The sequence below is a fragment of the Ursus arctos genome, unplaced genomic scaffold (assembly GCF_023065955.2).
Source record: "Ursus arctos isolate Adak ecotype North America unplaced genomic scaffold, UrsArc2.0 scaffold_1, whole genome shotgun sequence".
NCBI classification, from domain to species: domain Eukaryota; kingdom Metazoa; phylum Chordata; class Mammalia; order Carnivora; family Ursidae; genus Ursus; species Ursus arctos.
In genome coordinates, this window is record NW_026622763.1 from 67631399 (window position 1) to 67650976 (window position 19578).

General features: G+C 36.6%; 1 protein-coding gene across 2 annotated transcripts in view; it reads right to left on the reverse strand.

Annotated features, from left to right (window-relative positions):
* STAT4 (signal transducer and activator of transcription 4) overlaps nucleotides 1-19578 on the reverse strand; it is an 87064-nt gene that overhangs the window by 26240 nt on the left and 41246 nt on the right. For both annotated transcript variants that reach the window (XM_026492300.4, XM_057303602.1), the window contains exons 4-8: nucleotides 8641-8739; nucleotides 6460-6552; nucleotides 5496-5574; nucleotides 2391-2476; nucleotides 531-682 (exon numbers count right to left, since the gene is read on the reverse strand). In XM_026492300.4, the coding sequence (XP_026348085.1) occupies nucleotides 531-682; nucleotides 2391-2476; nucleotides 5496-5574; nucleotides 6460-6552; nucleotides 8641-8739 (509 nt within the window). The remainder of the gene's footprint in view (nucleotides 1-530; nucleotides 683-2390; nucleotides 2477-5495; nucleotides 5575-6459; nucleotides 6553-8640; nucleotides 8740-19578) is intronic.

Consider the following 19578-nt stretch of genomic DNA (forward strand, 5'->3'; position numbering starts at 1 on the left):
TTGTAATACAAAGGATAGTATCCGTATGTGATTGCATATATGTGTGCATAGGGGATGTCAGCTGTAGTAGTCATTTAAGATTTTCCATTTAAATACCAAAATAAACCACTCTGTTGAAAACACAAAACTAATGTTTAACTCTGACTTAAGATACACTTCTAAAAACTGAGATATCTTTTCTCAAGCTTTTGAAGCTAGTACTTCTTACGTCCTTATAGAAAGTTGTATTCATTGCTGCTTTCAAAAATTCATTTGAGTCTTTTAAAGTTAATATATTATATGAGAGAATTAAGCAATTCTTATGCATTCTATAGATTTCTACAGATGCTTTTTTTGGGCCTCAAGGGAATAAAAGTAAAAATACATATGCATCTATTTGTTCTCAACTGTAGAATTCCCAGCTACTAATAAACCATCAATAAGTTGAATGAATTTATGTTTTGGTCTGAGCCTGCCTTCTCTGGCTGAGCGACACTGAAGTTTTGTACTTCCTGTGGTTTTCACTAGAAACTAAAGTCAATTCGTTTTACCAGTTTTGCAGCTGGTCGAGACCATTGTGGAGCGGCCCCCCGATGCAGGCAATCTGCTGCCTCCTCTTCCAGTCCTGCAGCTCTTCCATCAGCATGCTGTTCATTAACAAGTCCGTTTCATTTACAATTTGTGTCATCTTACTGAGGGCTTCCTAAAAACAAAGGTGACTACTGAAAAGATTTCATGAGATACAACCAAAGTCACTCATAATCCAACCTGTGAAATGATTTGTCTGACCTCGGCGATAAAGGTTTGGTTAAAATTCTCACCAAATATCTTATCAAATACTATCTTCTATTTACCATAGCACTGTCTTTTTGGACTTTCAGTATTAAATTATTATAATTAAAAAATGTCATAAAGGAAGAAGCACGATCACAGTTAACAATCTCATAATATCTCATAATATCATTTAATATCATCTAGTACAAATTCAAATACTTTGAATACTCCTATGACAATACTGAATCTTCTAGTCATACAGCCATATCTCTGCTTTTTAAAAAGACATAAATTAAATTTATATTCTTATAAATATATGCATTTATTCTAAAATGTAGTGACTAAAATTTGAGCCTTTTTGTGTTAGTTTTTTAGGACTTTATCTGGATTGAGGGAGGCATAGTGGAGAAGTTTAACTTTTAAAAACCTAAGGACTAGAAGATGTGAATTCCTATCCTGGTTTTGTGACAAGGCATGTGAATTTGAATAAACCACTTAACTTTGCTGGAACTTGGTCCTCTGATCTATACAATGAGGTGATTGGACCAAATTATTTCCAAGGTTCCTTCTGTCCTTAAAATCTTATTTCTAAAGTAGAATAAGATAGCATGCATAAAACATATAGCATAGATTTACTATGCATAAATGCATTAAGCTTATCTTGGATTAAATATTTGTATGTTTAAAATCCGATTTCTGGGGCACCTGGGTGGCACAGCGGTTAAGCGTCTGCCTTCGGCTCAGGGCGTGATCCCTGCGTTATGGGATCGAGCCCCACATCAGGCTCCTCCGCTATGAGCCTGCTTCTTCCTCTCCCACTCCCCCTGCTTGTGTTCCCTCTCTCTCTGGCTGTCTCTATCTCTGTCGAATGAATAAATAAATAAAATCTTAAAAAAAAAATCCGATTTCTAACTGTTGAAGTTTATAATGTAAGGTGAAAATAAATTTTACATTTGTTTGTGCTCACACAATTTCCTGCACAAAAAATGAAGCTGAACTTTTAGAAATAAACTCTTGATTTATCAGTGACTGCTCAAATTTCAACTGCATTATTTTCAAGGAGAGATAGAAAGTTGAGATAGAAATGTTTCCCCTCTTTTAAAATATTTAATTGAGCCAGAAAAAGCTTTCTCCTCTCCTTGAAAGGAGGTTAGATTGAATATGTTGCGTCGTCAATGAACTATCCTGAAATCTATGCAATTACTTAGCATGAGGTAATTTTTCAGAGTGGAAACTGGAACATTGACTTTTCTAATAAAAGTTTAGCAGCCACCAAGTAATATTTTAATTATACATGTAGTAGAACCCATATCAGCATATTAAGTACAGAAACTAAAACGGTCATGTCTGAAACAGTGGCAAATAAAAGCTGGGTAAAATGTTCACCTTGAAATTAATGGTAGCTACAGTAAATGTAGTGTATAAGCAAGATAAATAAACTCTAGATAGGGCCAGCATTGTAAACTCAGGAAGAGAAGCATGGCAAACAATATGAAACTCTTCCTAGAAGCATTGCCATTTATTCATTCAGCTTAAATAGAAGTGAATGAATCCAAGAGCTTGAGTCTTTTCAGTAGGAGCAGATATAGGAAAAGGAGAAAAATAGGCAAAAGGCTAAATTAACATTCTTCGCTAACCTTTCTCTTGAAGTCAAGACTGTTAAGCATTTCTTGCAGAGTCAAAACTTCCTGATTCATTAGGGCGTGGTTCTTGTCCCCCTGATCTGTGAAGGAAAAGAGATGAGGTTTAGAGTCCTCTCCAAGGCGAAGCTCTCTGTCCCGCAAGCCAAGTCTGCTGCAATCCCCATCCTTAAGTCTTAAGATACAAGAGACTAAATGCGGCCATTGCAGAAGAGCTTGAAAGTAAGTCCCTATCTGTTCATTTGCCAGGAAAGATCACCTCCAAGCAACCCAGGAGGGAGCTCTCTATCTTACAGACCTTGAGAGACCATTCCTCACACCATGCTCCTTTTTGGGGTGGGGAGAGGGCTAAAAAGGTTTTTGAAATGCATTCCTTCTTAGATACGTCTACATTGATAATAAGCCCTAGCTTGTTGACATAAGTAGGAAAGGGGCCGTCTTTGTGCCCATTAGTAAATCGTACTTGATTCCTCCTGAACCCTTTTCCCACCTGTTCCCGCTCTGCTTCTTATCCAGGAATTACGGGAAACTGCCTGGAAGGGTTGCAGTTTTATCCACTTAGTCTCATGAACTAATAAAGACTAAATCCTTTGCTTCTCCCCCCCTCCTTTTTCCTTTGCAAAATGGACTCTCCTCACAGTAAAACTAGAAGTAGGAAAGAATTACAAAGAAAAATCTCTGACTGAAAAAACCCCAAATGGCTTATCCTCTTAAATGGGAGACATGGAATAAACGTATTATTTAACTTGAACCTTTAACTTTATTGATACATCGCAAGTGATTGTTTATACCAACCCTCTTGTCTGTGAAGACTGAAGGTCGGAAATGCCGTTCTGATTTGAGTAATTGTGAAAAAGAGGCCCCAAAACAACACTGTCCCAAATTTCTCCACAAAACAGCACTGACCTCCGGGAAGTCATTCCTGGTTGTATTAATTCACAAATTCGCGAATTCCTAGATTCCACATGTAGTAAAATCTCGCTCATGTAGCCTTTTATAAACTCAAAACTTCATTAGCTAATACTTCTCGGTCTTCACCAGCAAGATATAATTTGTTTCCCATGTGTCTTTCATTTCACTTAAAACATTTCATTTTACTTGCAACCAACTAAATGAACACTTGCTGATGTTAGTGACAGAAGGAGCATTTTTATTCTTCGTAATGCTCATGAAGCACTGATTATAGTAACGTAACTCTAATTGTCATAAATTAAGTCCAAAATAATTTTATTGTTTAATGTATTTTGTTACATTCTACGTCTTAAATTGGTGGTTCACATATGAGATTTGGGGTGAGACTGCTTTCAATGGACTGTAGTGCCTGGTGAAATTGGCAGTTCTAAACCTTTTTAAGATCAAGGACCCCTTTGATAATCTGATGGAACCCATGTTTGTGCCATTTCTTCTGAAGGGAAAAATTGTACATATAAGAAACTATGAACATTTTAAAGATTTATTTATTTATTTATTTATTTATGTATGTGTGTGTGTGACAGAGACAGGGAGGGAGGGAGGGAGGGAGGGAAGGGACAGAGGGGAAGGGAAAGGGACAAGCAGACTCTGCTCTAAGTGTGGAACCTGATGCGGGGCTTAATCTCACGACCCTGAGATCATGATCTGAGCCAAAATCAAGGGTTGGTTGCTTAACTGACTGAGCCACCCAGGTGTCCTACAACTATGAACATTTTAAATATCATTTCATGGTCAATACATCCTGAAGATGCCAAGAGAACACATCACTCCTCACCTATGCCAAACAAGATTCCTATCCTAATAGCCTTGCTTTTACATCTGAGATGAAAGTTAAGCATTTGGTCCCAATCATCCATACTTCCATCCAGATGAATTTTAAGCTAACATTTCAATAGTTAAAGACGCTTCTGTAAATGAAAGATTTCTATCCAATTTGTTTTTAAAAATTATTTTAAAATAATTTTAGAATTACAAAAGAGTTGCAAAAATAGTAGAGGTCTCATCTGCCCTTTATCCAGCTTTCTCTAATATCTTACATAAGCAGAGTACAATTACCAAAGCCAGCAAATTAACATTGGTACAATCCTATTAACTAATCTCCATCTAATTGGAATTTCTCTGATTGTCCCACTAACAGCAAGACGCTTCAAACGATCAATCCCGTTACTTGTAAATTTTAGACCTTGTAAATATTCTCACTTCCTTCCCATTGTTTCATATTTCCTTTCTTTCCATTTAAAATAAAAAATCTAATTGTAAACAAACTCAATGTTTAACCACAAAGATATAGTCAAACAATTGCAGTGTCCTTATATTTTGACATTTATACAATTACTGAAATGATGTCTTTGAAGATTTTTTATGATATGGGAAAATACTTAAAACTTTAGAATGCAATACACAAAACTATATAAAGGATTATCTCAAGTTTTTTGCAAATAAAGAGATATGTATGTATTTGAATGTATAGGGAAAAGGCCGGAAGGAGATATACTAATATTTTGACAGTGTTTATCTACAGACAGTAGAATTTTGTGTGATTTTTAATTTTTTAATGCTTTTGTCTATTTTCCAAATTTCCTATAGTGAATCACACTTCTACTTATAATTTTAAAAATCTTTTTTAAAAGCAGTCTCCAAACCTGTGTGGGGCTTGAACTCATGAACCTGAGATCAAGAGTCGTGGACTCTATTATCTGAGCCAGCCAGGCACCTTACATTTCTATTTACAATCTTGGAAATTATATTAAAAAATGCACCTAGGGATGACATTAGTAATTTCCTGATCATACTAGCGAATTATCATCACTTTTCTTAGTTGTGATAATGATATTCTGATTCTATAGGAGAATGTTTTTAGTTTTTGGAGATGCATGCCAAAGTAGGAGTGATTTCTCATGAGCTTTATAATTTATTTTGAATTGGTTGGTAAAAATATATATATATTTATATGGAGAGAAAAGGAGGAAGCAAAATATTCCTTTCCTGTACTATCTCTTCAAAACAAAAACAAAAACCCTTCCCTTAGGGAAGTAGATGAATTTATCAATTTTGTCAGTATAAAGAGGAAATCCTAGTCATGTTGTCTTTATGTCTCTAAGTAGAATTATAGACAAAATAAGAACTTACCCATTGTCTGAATTGTTTTATACCTGTAGTCAAATTCATCTTGCAGGTCTTCTAAATATTTGGTGTCTTGTTCTGTCATCTTTTTACAAAAGAAAACAAACTCACTCTGTTGTTCTAATTAAGCACGTCAGTGAAACATCATCTTCAGTATTTCAAAATACACTGTTTGGTGCTTCTGGCCTCCAGTCACGTCCCAGACTAAGTTTATAGAACCTAAATTTCTAAAGAGCTAATACCCATGAAGGTTGAATAGCACTGGAAGAACCAGACCAAATCTGCTTTTCCATTTGCTCTTCCTGATTGTTTGGAAATCTTGCAGCATCTTGCCTCTTATTTCTCATTTAGTTCCTAATGATGCTAAGGTCTTTTTTTGCTGGACAATATGGATGCCTTTTCCCTTTTAGTTCCATAAACCTCTCCATTAATTTATCAATTATCTTTTCACTTAAAGTCTTTATTCTAATCTGCTGTAGTTTATGGCAATTCAGTCTACATTTTTTTCCCCTTTCTACTTCTTAGAAAAGTATCTATGCTTCCTCTATGTGTCCTGTTCCTTTCTGTTTTGAAATTCCACTTTGCTCTTCTCCAAACCTGGTAATGTCTGTCTGCTCATAATAGGTATTAAGTGCCAAGATCTGGGCTAAAGGCTTTTCTTATGTTATCTCATGTAGTCCTTTCGCAAAAATCCTGTGACGGTGGTCATCCTCACTTTCACAGATGAATATGCAGATATTTACAATGTGAAGGTTGAGAGGCTTGGAGTTTGGTGGGGTAGGGCCAGTATCCAGTAAATTGAAGCTGAAAAGCTCCCCCCCCCAAATCTTTTCTAATATGAACATCGTATGTGAGAGATAGTTATTTTATTATCAAATTGCCCTATGATTTCTGTAGGGACTAACTTTGGGCACAGTTAGATGTTTGAGGGCAATAGCTAGCCTTGTTAGGTTTCTATGAGATCACTCACCTGCACGCTGTTTTTAATGGCAGCCACTTTGTGCTCCACATTCCTCTGCCTTTCTGAAACTGAAGAACTTTGTAAGGACTTCTCCAGAGGCCCCTGAAAAAAGAATGTCTTGGAATTTCAATGATGTTAATAAAACAAGTTCAGGATAAATGTAGTATATGGAGTATACTTTGAACTGAGGTTTGGAGTAATAGGATATGGAATACTATACAGTCATTAAAAAGCACACTTTAGAAAAATATTTAATGACACTTAAATAGCATTAAGTTGTTAAGAAATAGAGCAAATTATAAAAACACCATACATTTATGATCTCTCTTCCTTACATATATATGTATGTATACTTTTATTTATACATATATGTATAAATATATGGGTATATGTATAGACATGTAAACTTAAGTACATATGATTAGAAGAACACACACACCAAAACATTATCAGTATGTAAGTGAAATTACAGATGATTTTATGTCTTAAACTTTTTTTCCTAATTTTCTCTAACAGACCTACGTTACTTTTGAAATTCTATAAAATGAATACATGTAATTTAAAAATGAGTATAGCAAAACTACATTAAATTGGACTTAAATTCAGAATTAGGAATGTTGAATCTGCTAGGATGAGATTGACTTTTACACTGAAACAAAGGGAGTTCACTAAGAATATCTAAAAATGTTAGTCTAGTTAAATAGAAAGGCTAACCAACTTTTCCATGCACCATTTCTTGGTCATTCAAACAATCTAACATTGAGTGTTCCTTAGACATAAAGACAATGAATGTGTTCCTTGGATATCAAACCACACAGATACCCAGAGATGAGAGTTAGAATGGCAGCAATCCCCTTGCCTTAGAGTTGGGTGGGGAGCTACGGTTAGAAAGGCTGACAACTTGACGAAGCAAATCAGTGGTGGAACCTCAAGTAGAACCAATGTGCTTGGCTATCAATCAAGCATTCTTTCAATTACACCACATTCTTCAGATTGGAGAAATAGTTATAAAATCCCTCCCTCCCTCCCTCTCTCTGCATACACACACACACACACACACACATGCACGCACGCACACACATACACAACCATATACTTGTTTATTGGTTTACAGTTTTTAAGTTTACAAACCAGTGCTTGTGGTAGTATATGGTACTGGCAGATTGTTTGTAGTTTCTAATTTGACAGATACCTGACATTTGAAGTCAACACCCACCCACCCACACACACTAAAGATAAGAGGGATATAAAAAGGATAGCTGAGAATATACATGAGAATATCATATATTAGTAGTTATTTAGCATCTTAATTTTTACCCAAAATGCACTGACTCAAACTATATTTACTTGAGAAGCACTATACTTTAGATTTTAAATTAAATAAAAATACAATCCTTCATCTAAACAATAAGAAGAGCAAATTGTTAAAATTTCATACTTCTCCAACAACAACCACAACCTGACATTAACTAAGTCTAACAATTTTTAAAAGCTCAAAAAAAGATACTTTTCTGGGACCTTTAAAAATAAATACCGTGGTGTGATTTATTAAATTACAGAGGACATCATCTGGAAAATTGATTACTTACATACTCTTTTCTTTTATAAGGATTAACTGAAAAAGTATTCCCAAGGACATCATTGATTCCTCTATTTGTCTTTGATAGGGGCTCTGAATTCATTCAGGATAGTGTGATAAAATGTAATTTAAAATATGGCAGGGCAAAGTACACTGAAACAATCAACAAGCAAGTATTTATGGAGTTTCTATAAAATGAAATTTTGTGTGTGTAGTTTTGGACTTGTGGGGAGGGTAGGAATTTGGGAGCCATAGAATGTTTTGAGCAAGATCAATCCCTGAGGATAATCATGCTGAGGGAGGCAGTTAACTATATTCCTCAACTGATACTGTAAGACTGCGGCCAGAGTGTGACCAATGGAAACAGAAAAGAATGTATAGATAGGATTCCAGAAATAAACTCTAGAAAGCCTTGGTAATTATCTCAGTATGAAGGCAGAGAAAAGGAATTACTCAAAGATGATCCTAAGACCTTGATTCCAAGTGATTGGAAGGATGGTGGCACCATTCACATAGGTAGAAGAAGCTGGCTGGAAAGAAGATAAGAATTTCTGTTTCAGAGAAATTGAGTTCAAGGTGATAGCAAGACCGCAAGTTCAGAAACTTATTACCTGAACGGGCATGTTGGCTGCAGCCAATATTCTCCTCTCCTCCCTTAAACAATTTGAAATAACCACAGCTACGTGCATTGGGTTTCCATGAAATTTTCCCTGAAAACAGTGAGCAAAAACAAACATATAAGCTTAAATATATACATCATAGGAAAACATCACTACTTGTAAATCAAAAACAATCTCTCAATAAATATACGAAATTATTTGGGATTTGTTTCAAAACAATCCATTCTAAAGACACAGAAACTTGTATTGTGAATGAAATTCCTATGTAGCATATTGCTCTCTCTCTCTTCAAAAATCATTTTTTTTAAAAAGATTTTATTTATTTATTTGACAGATAGAGACAGCCAGCGAGAGAGGGAACACAAGCAGGGGGAGTGGGAAAGGAAGAAGCAGGCTCCCAGCGGAGGAGCCTGATGTGGGGCTCGATCCCATAATGCTGGGATCACGCCCTGAGCTGAAGGCAGACGCTTAACTGCTGTGCCACCCAGGCGCCCCCAAAAATCATTTTTAATAATTAAAAATAATTCTTGAACACCTCTGTAGGAAAGGCCCGGAACACACACTCGGGAGGATCCATTTATTTTAGGCTTAGGATAGGTTTTAGGTAAGAGTTACTTCTTTGTAAATTATTATGAACCAGGGTGGTCCCAGCTGTTCACTTGTTAACTCTGTACTTCATGGTATGCTTAAAGCATTCTCTTGGTCCCTGTCCGGTGTTGTTCATGTTGACTAGCTTTTAACTGTATGAATTTACTAGAGGGAGACTATCACACATTTCAGCAACAATATTTTTTTTTTTTTAAGATTTTATTTATTTATTCAACAGAGATAGAGACAGCCAGCGAGAGAGGGAACACAAGCAGCGGGAGTGGGAGAGGAAGAAGCAGGCTCATAGCGGAGGAGCCTGACGTGGGGCTCGATCCCATAACGCCGGGATCATGCCCTGAGCCGAAGGCAGACGCCCAACCGCTGTGCCACCCAGGCGCCCCCAGCAACAATATTTTTATCACACCTAAGCATATACATTTTTTATTACCCACGCTAATGGTGTGGACGTTGGAAACTGGCAGCCTGTGGGTTTAATTCAGCCACTAGGTGCGCCGTGGAAGTTAAATACTGTAATCCCTTCAGGAGCAGCATGTACCATCGCCACCGTGCCCACCACTGAGAAACCCAGGCACTAATTCACCTTACCTGCCACGACCCTGCAGGTGTTTCAGTTGTCTTGGTTTATAGGACTAATCCCAACAACACCATCATTTTAGTCAGTAGTGTTAAACGTCTTTGTTAATAGACATTTTCCAAACCAGGGTTAACAGGAAGCTTAATAAATGTAGATAAATACATTTATTTAGTTTCCCTCTACTCTCCTCTCTGAAGGACGTGCTAATTATCTATGAAATGGTCAAAGGGGTCAATAAGAGAAAGAATAAAATAACAATCCATAAGGTGGAAAATTAACAATTAATCAAAAGGAAGATTTTACATATTGATGAACCAAAGGGTCTTTCAAGGGAAGAAATGAGGTTGTAAATATTTTTATGACCTTCACTGCTGCCATAATTTTATTAGATGATGCACATTAATTAGGACTTTTATTTGTAAAATGAGGGTAAACACCAAGTTTCTGAGTTCTTGCTCTTCCATTTACTACAGGCTTCAAAACTTTTTTCCCTCTTAAATCAGAAAGCTCCAAAAGAAAGAAACAAAAATGAATTGACAGAGGCTCATAAGGTAAAGAAATTAAAACGATCCTATTTATGAAGCAGAGATACCAAATTTCCCATTTCTGCATGCTGACAATTTCAGATTCTCTCTAGTTAGAATTTGTTCCTGTTGTTAATTTTCCTATTTATTGATGTTTTCCGTATACCTTCCATTCAGCTTCCCAAGAAAAGGGATGTATTCATTTTGCTTGTTTCGTAAATATTCCATTGTTAAAAATAAATGGTTTCTTCTGGAGCTCCTTCCGAGGAGCTGTTACTTATGTAAATTTCAAAACTCCTCTTCCTGCCCAAGATCTGGAGTTCCTCTTAGACCCTGAGAATCACCATTATTTGTCCTTGTTTTTCTCACCATTACAGGAGCTTTTCCATGAGCATTCAGATATTATCTTTCTACATTTCTCAGCTCCATTGCGCACATTTTCCTTTTCCTACTTGCACTGTTTACCTTCCCTTTCAGATTCAGCTTCCCCTCATGTTTTAGAAGGTTAAACTATTCATTTTTCTTCCATGTTCAGAGAACAGGAGCACCACTGTGTGCATCTAGGCTATCTTTTCACTTTCCTTTGTATTTTTCCTAATTTAGTTCCTCACTTAAATGTATGAGACAAAAACTTCTTACAGAAAACTGGTCATTATAGATCAAAACCAAATTAGTGCCTTTTATTTTTGTAAATATCAAAGATGTACTCATATTCACCTTTCACTTAACCACGTATACGGACCTCAAAATAAAAATGCAACCAAAATCAAAAACACACCAAACCAAAACAAAAAAAACACCCCCGAGTGTATGTTGGTGGGAGTAAGAGAACATGCTTGAGAGAGAAACTGCACATTTTCTGTTGTGTGTCTGTCTTGTCACATGAATGTGTAGTGCATATATCTTCTGCTCTCTGGCTTGTGTTTTCCCACGTGGCAATGAATAGAAGTTTCTATTTTAGTGAAGTCTAACTTATTAATTCTTCCCTTTATGGTTAGTGCTTCTTATGACTTAAGAAATCTTTCCCTGGGGCGCCTGGTGGTGCAGTCGTTAAGCGTCACCTTCGGCTCAGGGCGTGATCCCGGCGATCTGGGATCGAGCCCCACATCAGGCTTCTCCGCTGGGAGCCTGCTTCTTCCTCTCCCACTCCCCCTGCTTGTGTTCCCTCTCTCCCTGGCTGTCTCTCTATGTCAAATTAATAAATAAAATCTTTAAAAAAAAAAAAGAAAGAAATCTTACCCTAACCTGCAGTCATGGAGGGATTTTTTTCCTGTTTTTATAGTGTTGTCTTTCACTGTAACTCACTTGGAACTTGTTAATAATGAGAGGTCCTTTTCACGTTTTCTATATAGATACTCAGTTCTGACAATATTTATTCAACATTCTGTTTTTTCACCATGCTTTGTTGGACCAACTCTTTCATAAATCAAATGTCCACATGTGGATGAATTTGCTTCGGGACTCCATTCCATCTTAGAATTCCGTCTATCTCTGTTTTGTCAACAGCCTATTTTAATTACTAGAGTTTTATAGTAAGTTTTGATGTCAAGTAGAATAGGTTTCTTTGCATTTCCATATAAATTTTAGAACCAGCTTGTCAACCTGCATACATATATATAACCATGTTGAGAATTTGAATGGCACTATATCTTCAGATACATTTGGGAGTCCTGACATCTTTATAATTGTGTTCTAATCCATTTATTAGGGTCTTCTTTAATGTCCCCCTACTAAGCATTATAATTACCTATATGGATCTTACACATTTTTTGTTAGGTTTATTTCCATATAATTGGTATTTTGATAACAGAATAAATAGTATCTTTCCTTCCGAATTGTTTTTGCTGGCATGTAGAAATATATTTGACATCCATATACTGATTTCGAAACTAGCAACTTTGCTAAACTCTTGACTCTAATAATGTGTTTTTAATATCGCTTAACAATTCTAACAATTTATCTGTAGACTCTCTTGGATTTTCTACATACACAAATCATATCTTGTGTAGATATTGATAAAATTTCTCTCCCTTTTCTAACATCTAAATTCCATCAGAATTTTACCTTCATCCTAAGTCTTATTTAGAAATGTATTGGTTAATTTCCAAACATAGGGGTTTTCTACTTCTCTGTTTTTTAACTAATTTTTAAAAAAGATTTTATATATTTATTTTATTTTAGAGAGAGAGTGTGAGTGAGCGAGCACTTGAGTGGGGAGTTAGGGGCAGAGGGAGAGGGAGAGAGAGAATCTTAAGTACGCTCTACGCCCAGCACGGAGCCCGATGCAGGGCTCCATCTTATGACCCTGAGATCATGACCTGAGCCAAAACCAAGAGTCAGATGCTTAACCAGCTGAGTCATCCAGGTGTCCCTTAACCGATTTTTAAAATAGATGTAAAAATTCTAATCCAAGTAGATGTTCTGAGTGACTACAACCACTTAAAATTTGCTGAGACTTGCTCTGTGGCCCGGCAGCTGGACCTCTCGTACGCTTATGGAGAATGCGAAGTCTGCAGTTGTTCCCTGCAAATGTCTTACACAGGCTCATTAACCCAAGTTTGTTCATTGTTTTGTTCAAATCTCTGCATCCTTGTGGATTTTTTTCCTGATTAATTTTATCAGTTATTGAAAAAGGTATGTTAAAGTCTATTCTGTGGATTTTTCTCTTTGTGGTGCTGTCACACACAGTCAGACTTAGATATTACTAGTGAGTCAAACCTTCCATTTCTGTGAACTGCACTTTAATGATGCTTTTAGCTTTGAAGTAAAAATATAAACTATGAAATAATGCTTTTTATCACTTGGAATTTTTATTTTATACTTACTGAAAGGACTGGATTTATTGCTATGGAAATATAAATATTTAAAATCACTTATCAGTACTGTGCATGTCTAAAAAGGGTCAATACGTGTGAAGCAAATTGGTTAACGTACTCCTAAAACTTCTTCACATACTTAGAATTCAAATTTTCTGAATCTCTTTTCAACTTAGACTCATTGTAATTCATATTTTTCCATAAAATAATGTCCTCTGGGACATCAAGAATGGCGGTGAGGCAGCATTTCTTTAAAGTGTGCACAACTACTGTCTCCATCCTGTAAGTTTTGATGCTGACACTTTCTTGATCTTACCAGAAGTTCTTAATAGAAAATCTTCAGACAAGAACCAGGACTCAAACTCCTTCTGCAAGTGGTCCTTAAATGGTTTGTTGACAGAAACACTGAGGGACTGTACTGGCCTAGTCATGCCATCATGATTAACAACCATATCACTATGCTTTTAGATGAAATTATTATTTAACTGCTCAGAAACAGGTCCATAAAATCACTGAGGACTAGAATACATAGTAGGTACTGGATGTCTATTCCAGAAGCCTTCTAACCAGTCCTCCAGCAGCTCACCCATTATCCATACTCTTTTGGTTCACCCCCAATAATATATTTGAAGAAGTTCTTCTTCTTAGACATTGTTTAAATTAAATATGGCAGTAACTTCAGCAATTGGCAGGTGTAAGATTACAGTGACACACTGCTTGTCATAATTCAAACTCATATTCTTGATCACTTTAAAGATCTTTTTGCATTGACAGTGTAATTTTAAGTCTCATCAAAGAAAACAAATTCCCACGCCAGGAATTACCTATTTGATTAAACACATATTGAACTTCTTTCCTCCATGGCATCATGCTGGAAGTTAAGTGCATTCTGTTCCAAATCAGCAGGAAGTTTCTGATAAATGGATACCATACATCTTCAAGATAGCTCCTTGCAATGCATGATTCATTTACTCTGGCTTCCTATTGCACTGAGATTTCATTCACCTATTGTGAGGAATTTGGCAATTTCTCTTGCCACTGTTGCTTTGTTGTATGCTAGGCAATCCTTCTGCACGCATCTCAGTAATAAAATATAACACAACTTCTTCTGCCTAGGTGCGTCTTTCTTCCTTTCCTACATCCTATAAAGCACTTTACTGTTACTTTCCATGAAAATATGGAATTCAGGATCATCTGTCCAGTGACAAATAATTTGCTTAACAAATATCAAATTTACACCCTGCTGATTTGTTCCCACGCCATTCTGCATACATGATAGCTATTTGTTTCAATCCTAAAGCAGTATTACATTGATGACACTTTAAAGAGCAATTAAACTCAACATATGTTACGCCACCAGTGCACCTCATTCAACTGAAGTGACAACAACACGAAGAGCTGTGACAAAATTTCACATCACAGGCAATGACAATGACACTGTGTTTGTCACCTGACAACAATAAGTAAGAGATGCTATTGATTATAAGATGCATTTTCATTTCAGAGATTAAAATGCTGAAAAAAGGTGTCTTAGAATTAACAAACATGCCGTTTTACTCTTGTTGCTGCTTTATGTGAAATTCTTTGGCTTTCCTTCGGATTCCTCTTCTCCTGCCCTTCCATCTAATTTCTAATTTTGATTTGTCACTAAAGAGTGACTAGTTCATCTGCTTTTTTTCTCCCAAAGGGTCCAAGGAGTACCAGAATCAGAGGTAAAGGATATGAGAAGTCTTGCTCAAAATAATCTCCTCCATTCGGGTGGCACAGAATCAGATTTCACAACTAGACATTCATTCCTTTGAGTTCTTTCTCCAAGGATCCCCTTTAAAATGCAAACACAGGAGGAAGAGTTAACACTATATTTAATTAATTTCCTCTGCATTGTGCAAGAATGATCCAATGTTGTTTTCTGGCTGCAGTGACTTGGCCACTGCAGGATGAAAGCGATGGGTTCCAGGACTAATAAAGGGAGAAGTTCCGGAAGAGCCTGGAATGAGGTTGGCAATAGTAATCACTGGGGACGTGGGACGCTGAAGAAACGTATAACCAACAACTGTCTGAGCTTGGGTTCCTCCAGAAGCTAATCCGGAAATATGAATTCCAGTGCAAAATGTGTAATTTGGAGTCTATTCCAAAAAATACAGTTATGGGAGGGAGGGTAACTGAGACAAAGAAAAGAAGGCATCCGGAAAAGGGGGTGTTATCAAGCCATTGGCTGAGATGGGCTGGGAGCCAGTGAAGAACATGTGACAGAGCCATCTACACATGGGTTTCAGGAAATGGGGTATTTTTACACCAACTCTTGACTTTGTTAGCCCTGAAGCAAAAGAAATGTAGATGCTGGCACCCCACCACATTGAACTAAAATGATGCCCAAGGGGATATGGGCAGGGCACCGCCTGCCTCTGTGATACCAGCTCTTCTCCCAACCTCAATGAGAGAAATTTTGACTTCTCATTGGTTTACACTACCTTCAACACACTATGCTCAATTGTTGACGTTTCTTCTTTTATGGTATCTCTGGAATATGAAGCAGTTGTCTTCAATTACAGAGTAAAATGTTTTCATTCACATTTTTATTGGCAATCTGCACTCTACTGCACACTTCTGGTTGCCAATTAGCTCTCTTCCATTTTATCATCCCAAATACTGCTGTTATATCATTTTTATCCTTGCACCATACCAGCGCCAAACACACTGGCCAATTTCTACTTGACAATATGCTCTCAGCTCCAGCCTTTTACTATTTCCTTCCCTCTATTCTGAGCACATGATTTTTCTTAATGGCTTCTACCCAGCATTTCCTAACTAGAATCATAAGAACATGTCTATGGTGGGGAAAAAAAAAACCCACTAATTTGAACAAGAGCTGATCTAGTTGTCTTCAAGGCTGATTTAGATGTAGAAGGATCAGTCTAATAGATTTAAAAAGCAATTATCTTTCATGATAATTAAAACCACTGTGAGATACCACTACACATCTGTTGGAAAGGTTAAATCCAAAACACACTACACCAAATACAGATGAGGATATGGTGCAACAGGAACTTTCAAATGGTACAGCCACTTTGGAAGATAGTTTGACAGTTTCTTACAAAGTTAAACATACTCCTACCATATAATCCAGCAATCATGCTCCAAGGTATTTACCCAAATGAATTAAAAACTTATCCTCACACCAAAACCAGCAAGTGTTTATAGCAACTTTATTCATAACTATCAAAACTTAGAAGCAACCAAGATATCCTTCAATAGTCAAATGGATAAACAAACTGGTACATCTATATGACTGAATATTATTGAGTGATAAAATGAAATGAGCTATCAAGCTACACAAAGAAACTTAAAACCATTGCTAAATGAAATAAGCCAATATAAAAAGGCTATGTACTCTACAGTAAAACTATGGAAACAGTAAAAGGATCAGTGGTTGTTAGAAGTCGGGGGGGCAGCGTGGGAGGGAAGGATGAACAGGTGGAACACAGGGGATTTAGGGCAGAGAAACTTCTATATGAGACTGTACTGGATGGATCTATGACTCTGCATATAAGACCCACAGAACTGGATAACACAAAGAGTGAGCCCTAACGCACACTATCGATTTTAATAATAATGTATTCTTGATTCATCGGCTGTTAACAAATGTACCACCCTGAATGCAAGATATTAACGACAGAGGAAACTCTCTGGTAGGGGCGAGGGGAGACTAAGGGAGTAGACAGGAACTCTCTGTACTTTCCGCTCAGTTTTTCTGTAAACTTAAGACTGTTCTCGCATATCCTTATGCTATTTCTCTTGCCAGGAATGAACAAACTCAAATGAATAGAGTCACCTGCCTTTCTTGTTCAGTTAGTTTTAAATCCTCTCATCACCACAAAGATTTTCTTGATAAAAGAGAAGTGAGGTATAGAGTATCCACGGATAGAAATGATTAATACCTTATTTCTATTTATGCTGATAGTAATACATCCATCTTAAGACAAACTAGCTAAAAATTAGCTCAGATATATATAGCTTGTCTTAGCTTATTTTTTTCAATGAAAAGAAAACACTCTTAAAGGAATCAAGATTGTCTTCTGTCAATTCTGAGTATATTTCCTGCACCATGTTCTACGTCTGTGAAGGCTCAACTCATTCTGGACAATTGCTCTGCGAAGCAGCCAGAGAGCTCTCTCATAAACTGAGGGACCTGGGTTTGTGGCTGTTACTAGCTGTGTGACCTGAGGCAAGTCACTTTTTAACCTTCATTACTTTAATTGTCCTATTAGTCAGTTGGGATATTGCTGCTTGCCCCTCATCATAGAGTCACAGTGAGGAACATGGCAGACGTTTGAGAAAGAGCTTTGTAACTTGCAAAGCGCTCTATAAATAGAAGGAGTTTTCTTTGTTGCCTCTTCAGGGTGGTAGGAGAGTTTAAAGCTCACAAATGGTAAGTCAAATAGAAGATAAAAATCTTCCTACTGGTTTCACAGAATTGAATGAAAATACTAATTATAAAGACAATGAAGACTGAGTTATGTTTGAGGAAATACATTTACACAAATATAAAACTCCAGAAAAAGGAAGACTATGTATTTGGGGCTTTCAGAACATTAGACAGTAGGGACTTTATCGTCATTTCTTTAGGACTAACTTGTGCATGCACATAAATACACTAAAAGCTGCTTTGAATTAAAAAAAAATTAACCCACAAGCTAGCAATTAGAAATAATAATAATAGAGTGTTTTCACTTGAGCATAATTCATACAATCTTTGGAAGAAAATAATTAACACTACACTTTCTAGGCATGGGAAAAACCTGGAAGGAACACATCAAAGTCTCATTAGTGATTCTCCTTGGAGAAATGGGATTGGGAGGAATGGAAATTTTCACTTTTACCTCAATTCTTTGGATAAAAAATTATTAGAATTTTTTAAAAAATAATTGAGCATGTGTTACTTTTATGATTAAAACTAAATAAGTGATAAACTACACATACATACTTCATATCAGATTCTTATCTTTGCTTGATGTAGGCAAAGGGTTTTGAAAAAGATGAACGTTGGCTTTGAAACTTTGAAAGGAGGAAAAAAGAGAGCCTGGAGCCTAGTTAGATCATTATGATGACTAAAATTCAATGTTCCTCGGGAATTCACAGCCTTGTAATTAAGAGATAAATGACTGCTTAAATGACAGGAAGAACACAAGGTAGATGTTAACAAACCCTACTTACAATTTATATGTTTGAACATAACAATAACAGAATCTGCCATTTGCTGAATACCTATTATATGCAAGGGGCTTTATAAGCTTTGTTTTTAATGCTGATAATAACCTGCAAGGTACATATTAGGAAGCCCAGGGGTTATGTTGTTTGTGTAACGTCATAGAACTGGGAAGTTAGGGAGAAGAAATCCTTCAAATCTAGGTGTATTTTATTCTATAAACAATGACCTTTCCAAATGATCACTGTCTTTAAAAAAAACGCATTCCTTCTTTATTTAACCAAACCCCTTGAGCCGCAGCTGCGTTTAATTTTATTTTCCTTGGAAATTATAATAGTTTCTATGATAAATCTGTTCAAGGACTAACCACTCTTTATTGGAATTCAAGATAGTTAGACACAGTGGTAAAAATAAACAAATCAAAAGAAAATGAGCATGTGTTTGATTACAAAATTATTAAATCACTTCCTGAGACAACTGAGGTCTTAATACCTCTGGCAGTTACACTTACCTTTGAGAGAGGCAATCTGCCATGGACCCTGGCTGTCCCTGCATGATCTTGCTGGATATGGCAAGAGTGCAAGGCCCTGACCATTCTACTCATTTTTCAGAGTCGTATTTGAAGCAAGCAACCTTAAGTGAGGTAAAGTCTCCCGTCCAGGTAAACAGCAGGCTTGCTTTTATATATATATATAAAAACAGTGAATTCCTCAAGTTTAGTGTTCTTCTGTAATCTAATCCACTGAGTGTGCGGACAACTATGATGGGTGCACTGCATCGCCCCAGGACTTGGGGCTTGTGGGGGAACCAATGCAAATGAGCACAAAGCTCAGACTACTGCTTTTGCTGCGCATAATACAGTTACCTGTCTCTGATCCAGAGACATGTCTTTTTTTTTGCACCCATGAAAACAATAACAAGCTCACTTGTTAGCTTGAAAGGAGGATAAAATCCCAGGCCCTGCACAAACCTTGATACCTACTTGTATTGTTAAACTTCTCACAACCAGTTCCATTATTTATTTCTATATCTGATTCCCCATCTAGACTCTGCATCTTTCAAAAGCAGGGACTGGTCTTCTTCAAGACTAATCTTGAAATAGCTGTCCCCTTATAGGAACTTCATAAATGCATGTTGAATGATCAAATGACCGCGTGAATAAATTACAATAATCTCCTCCTAACCGAGGTGATAATAGAA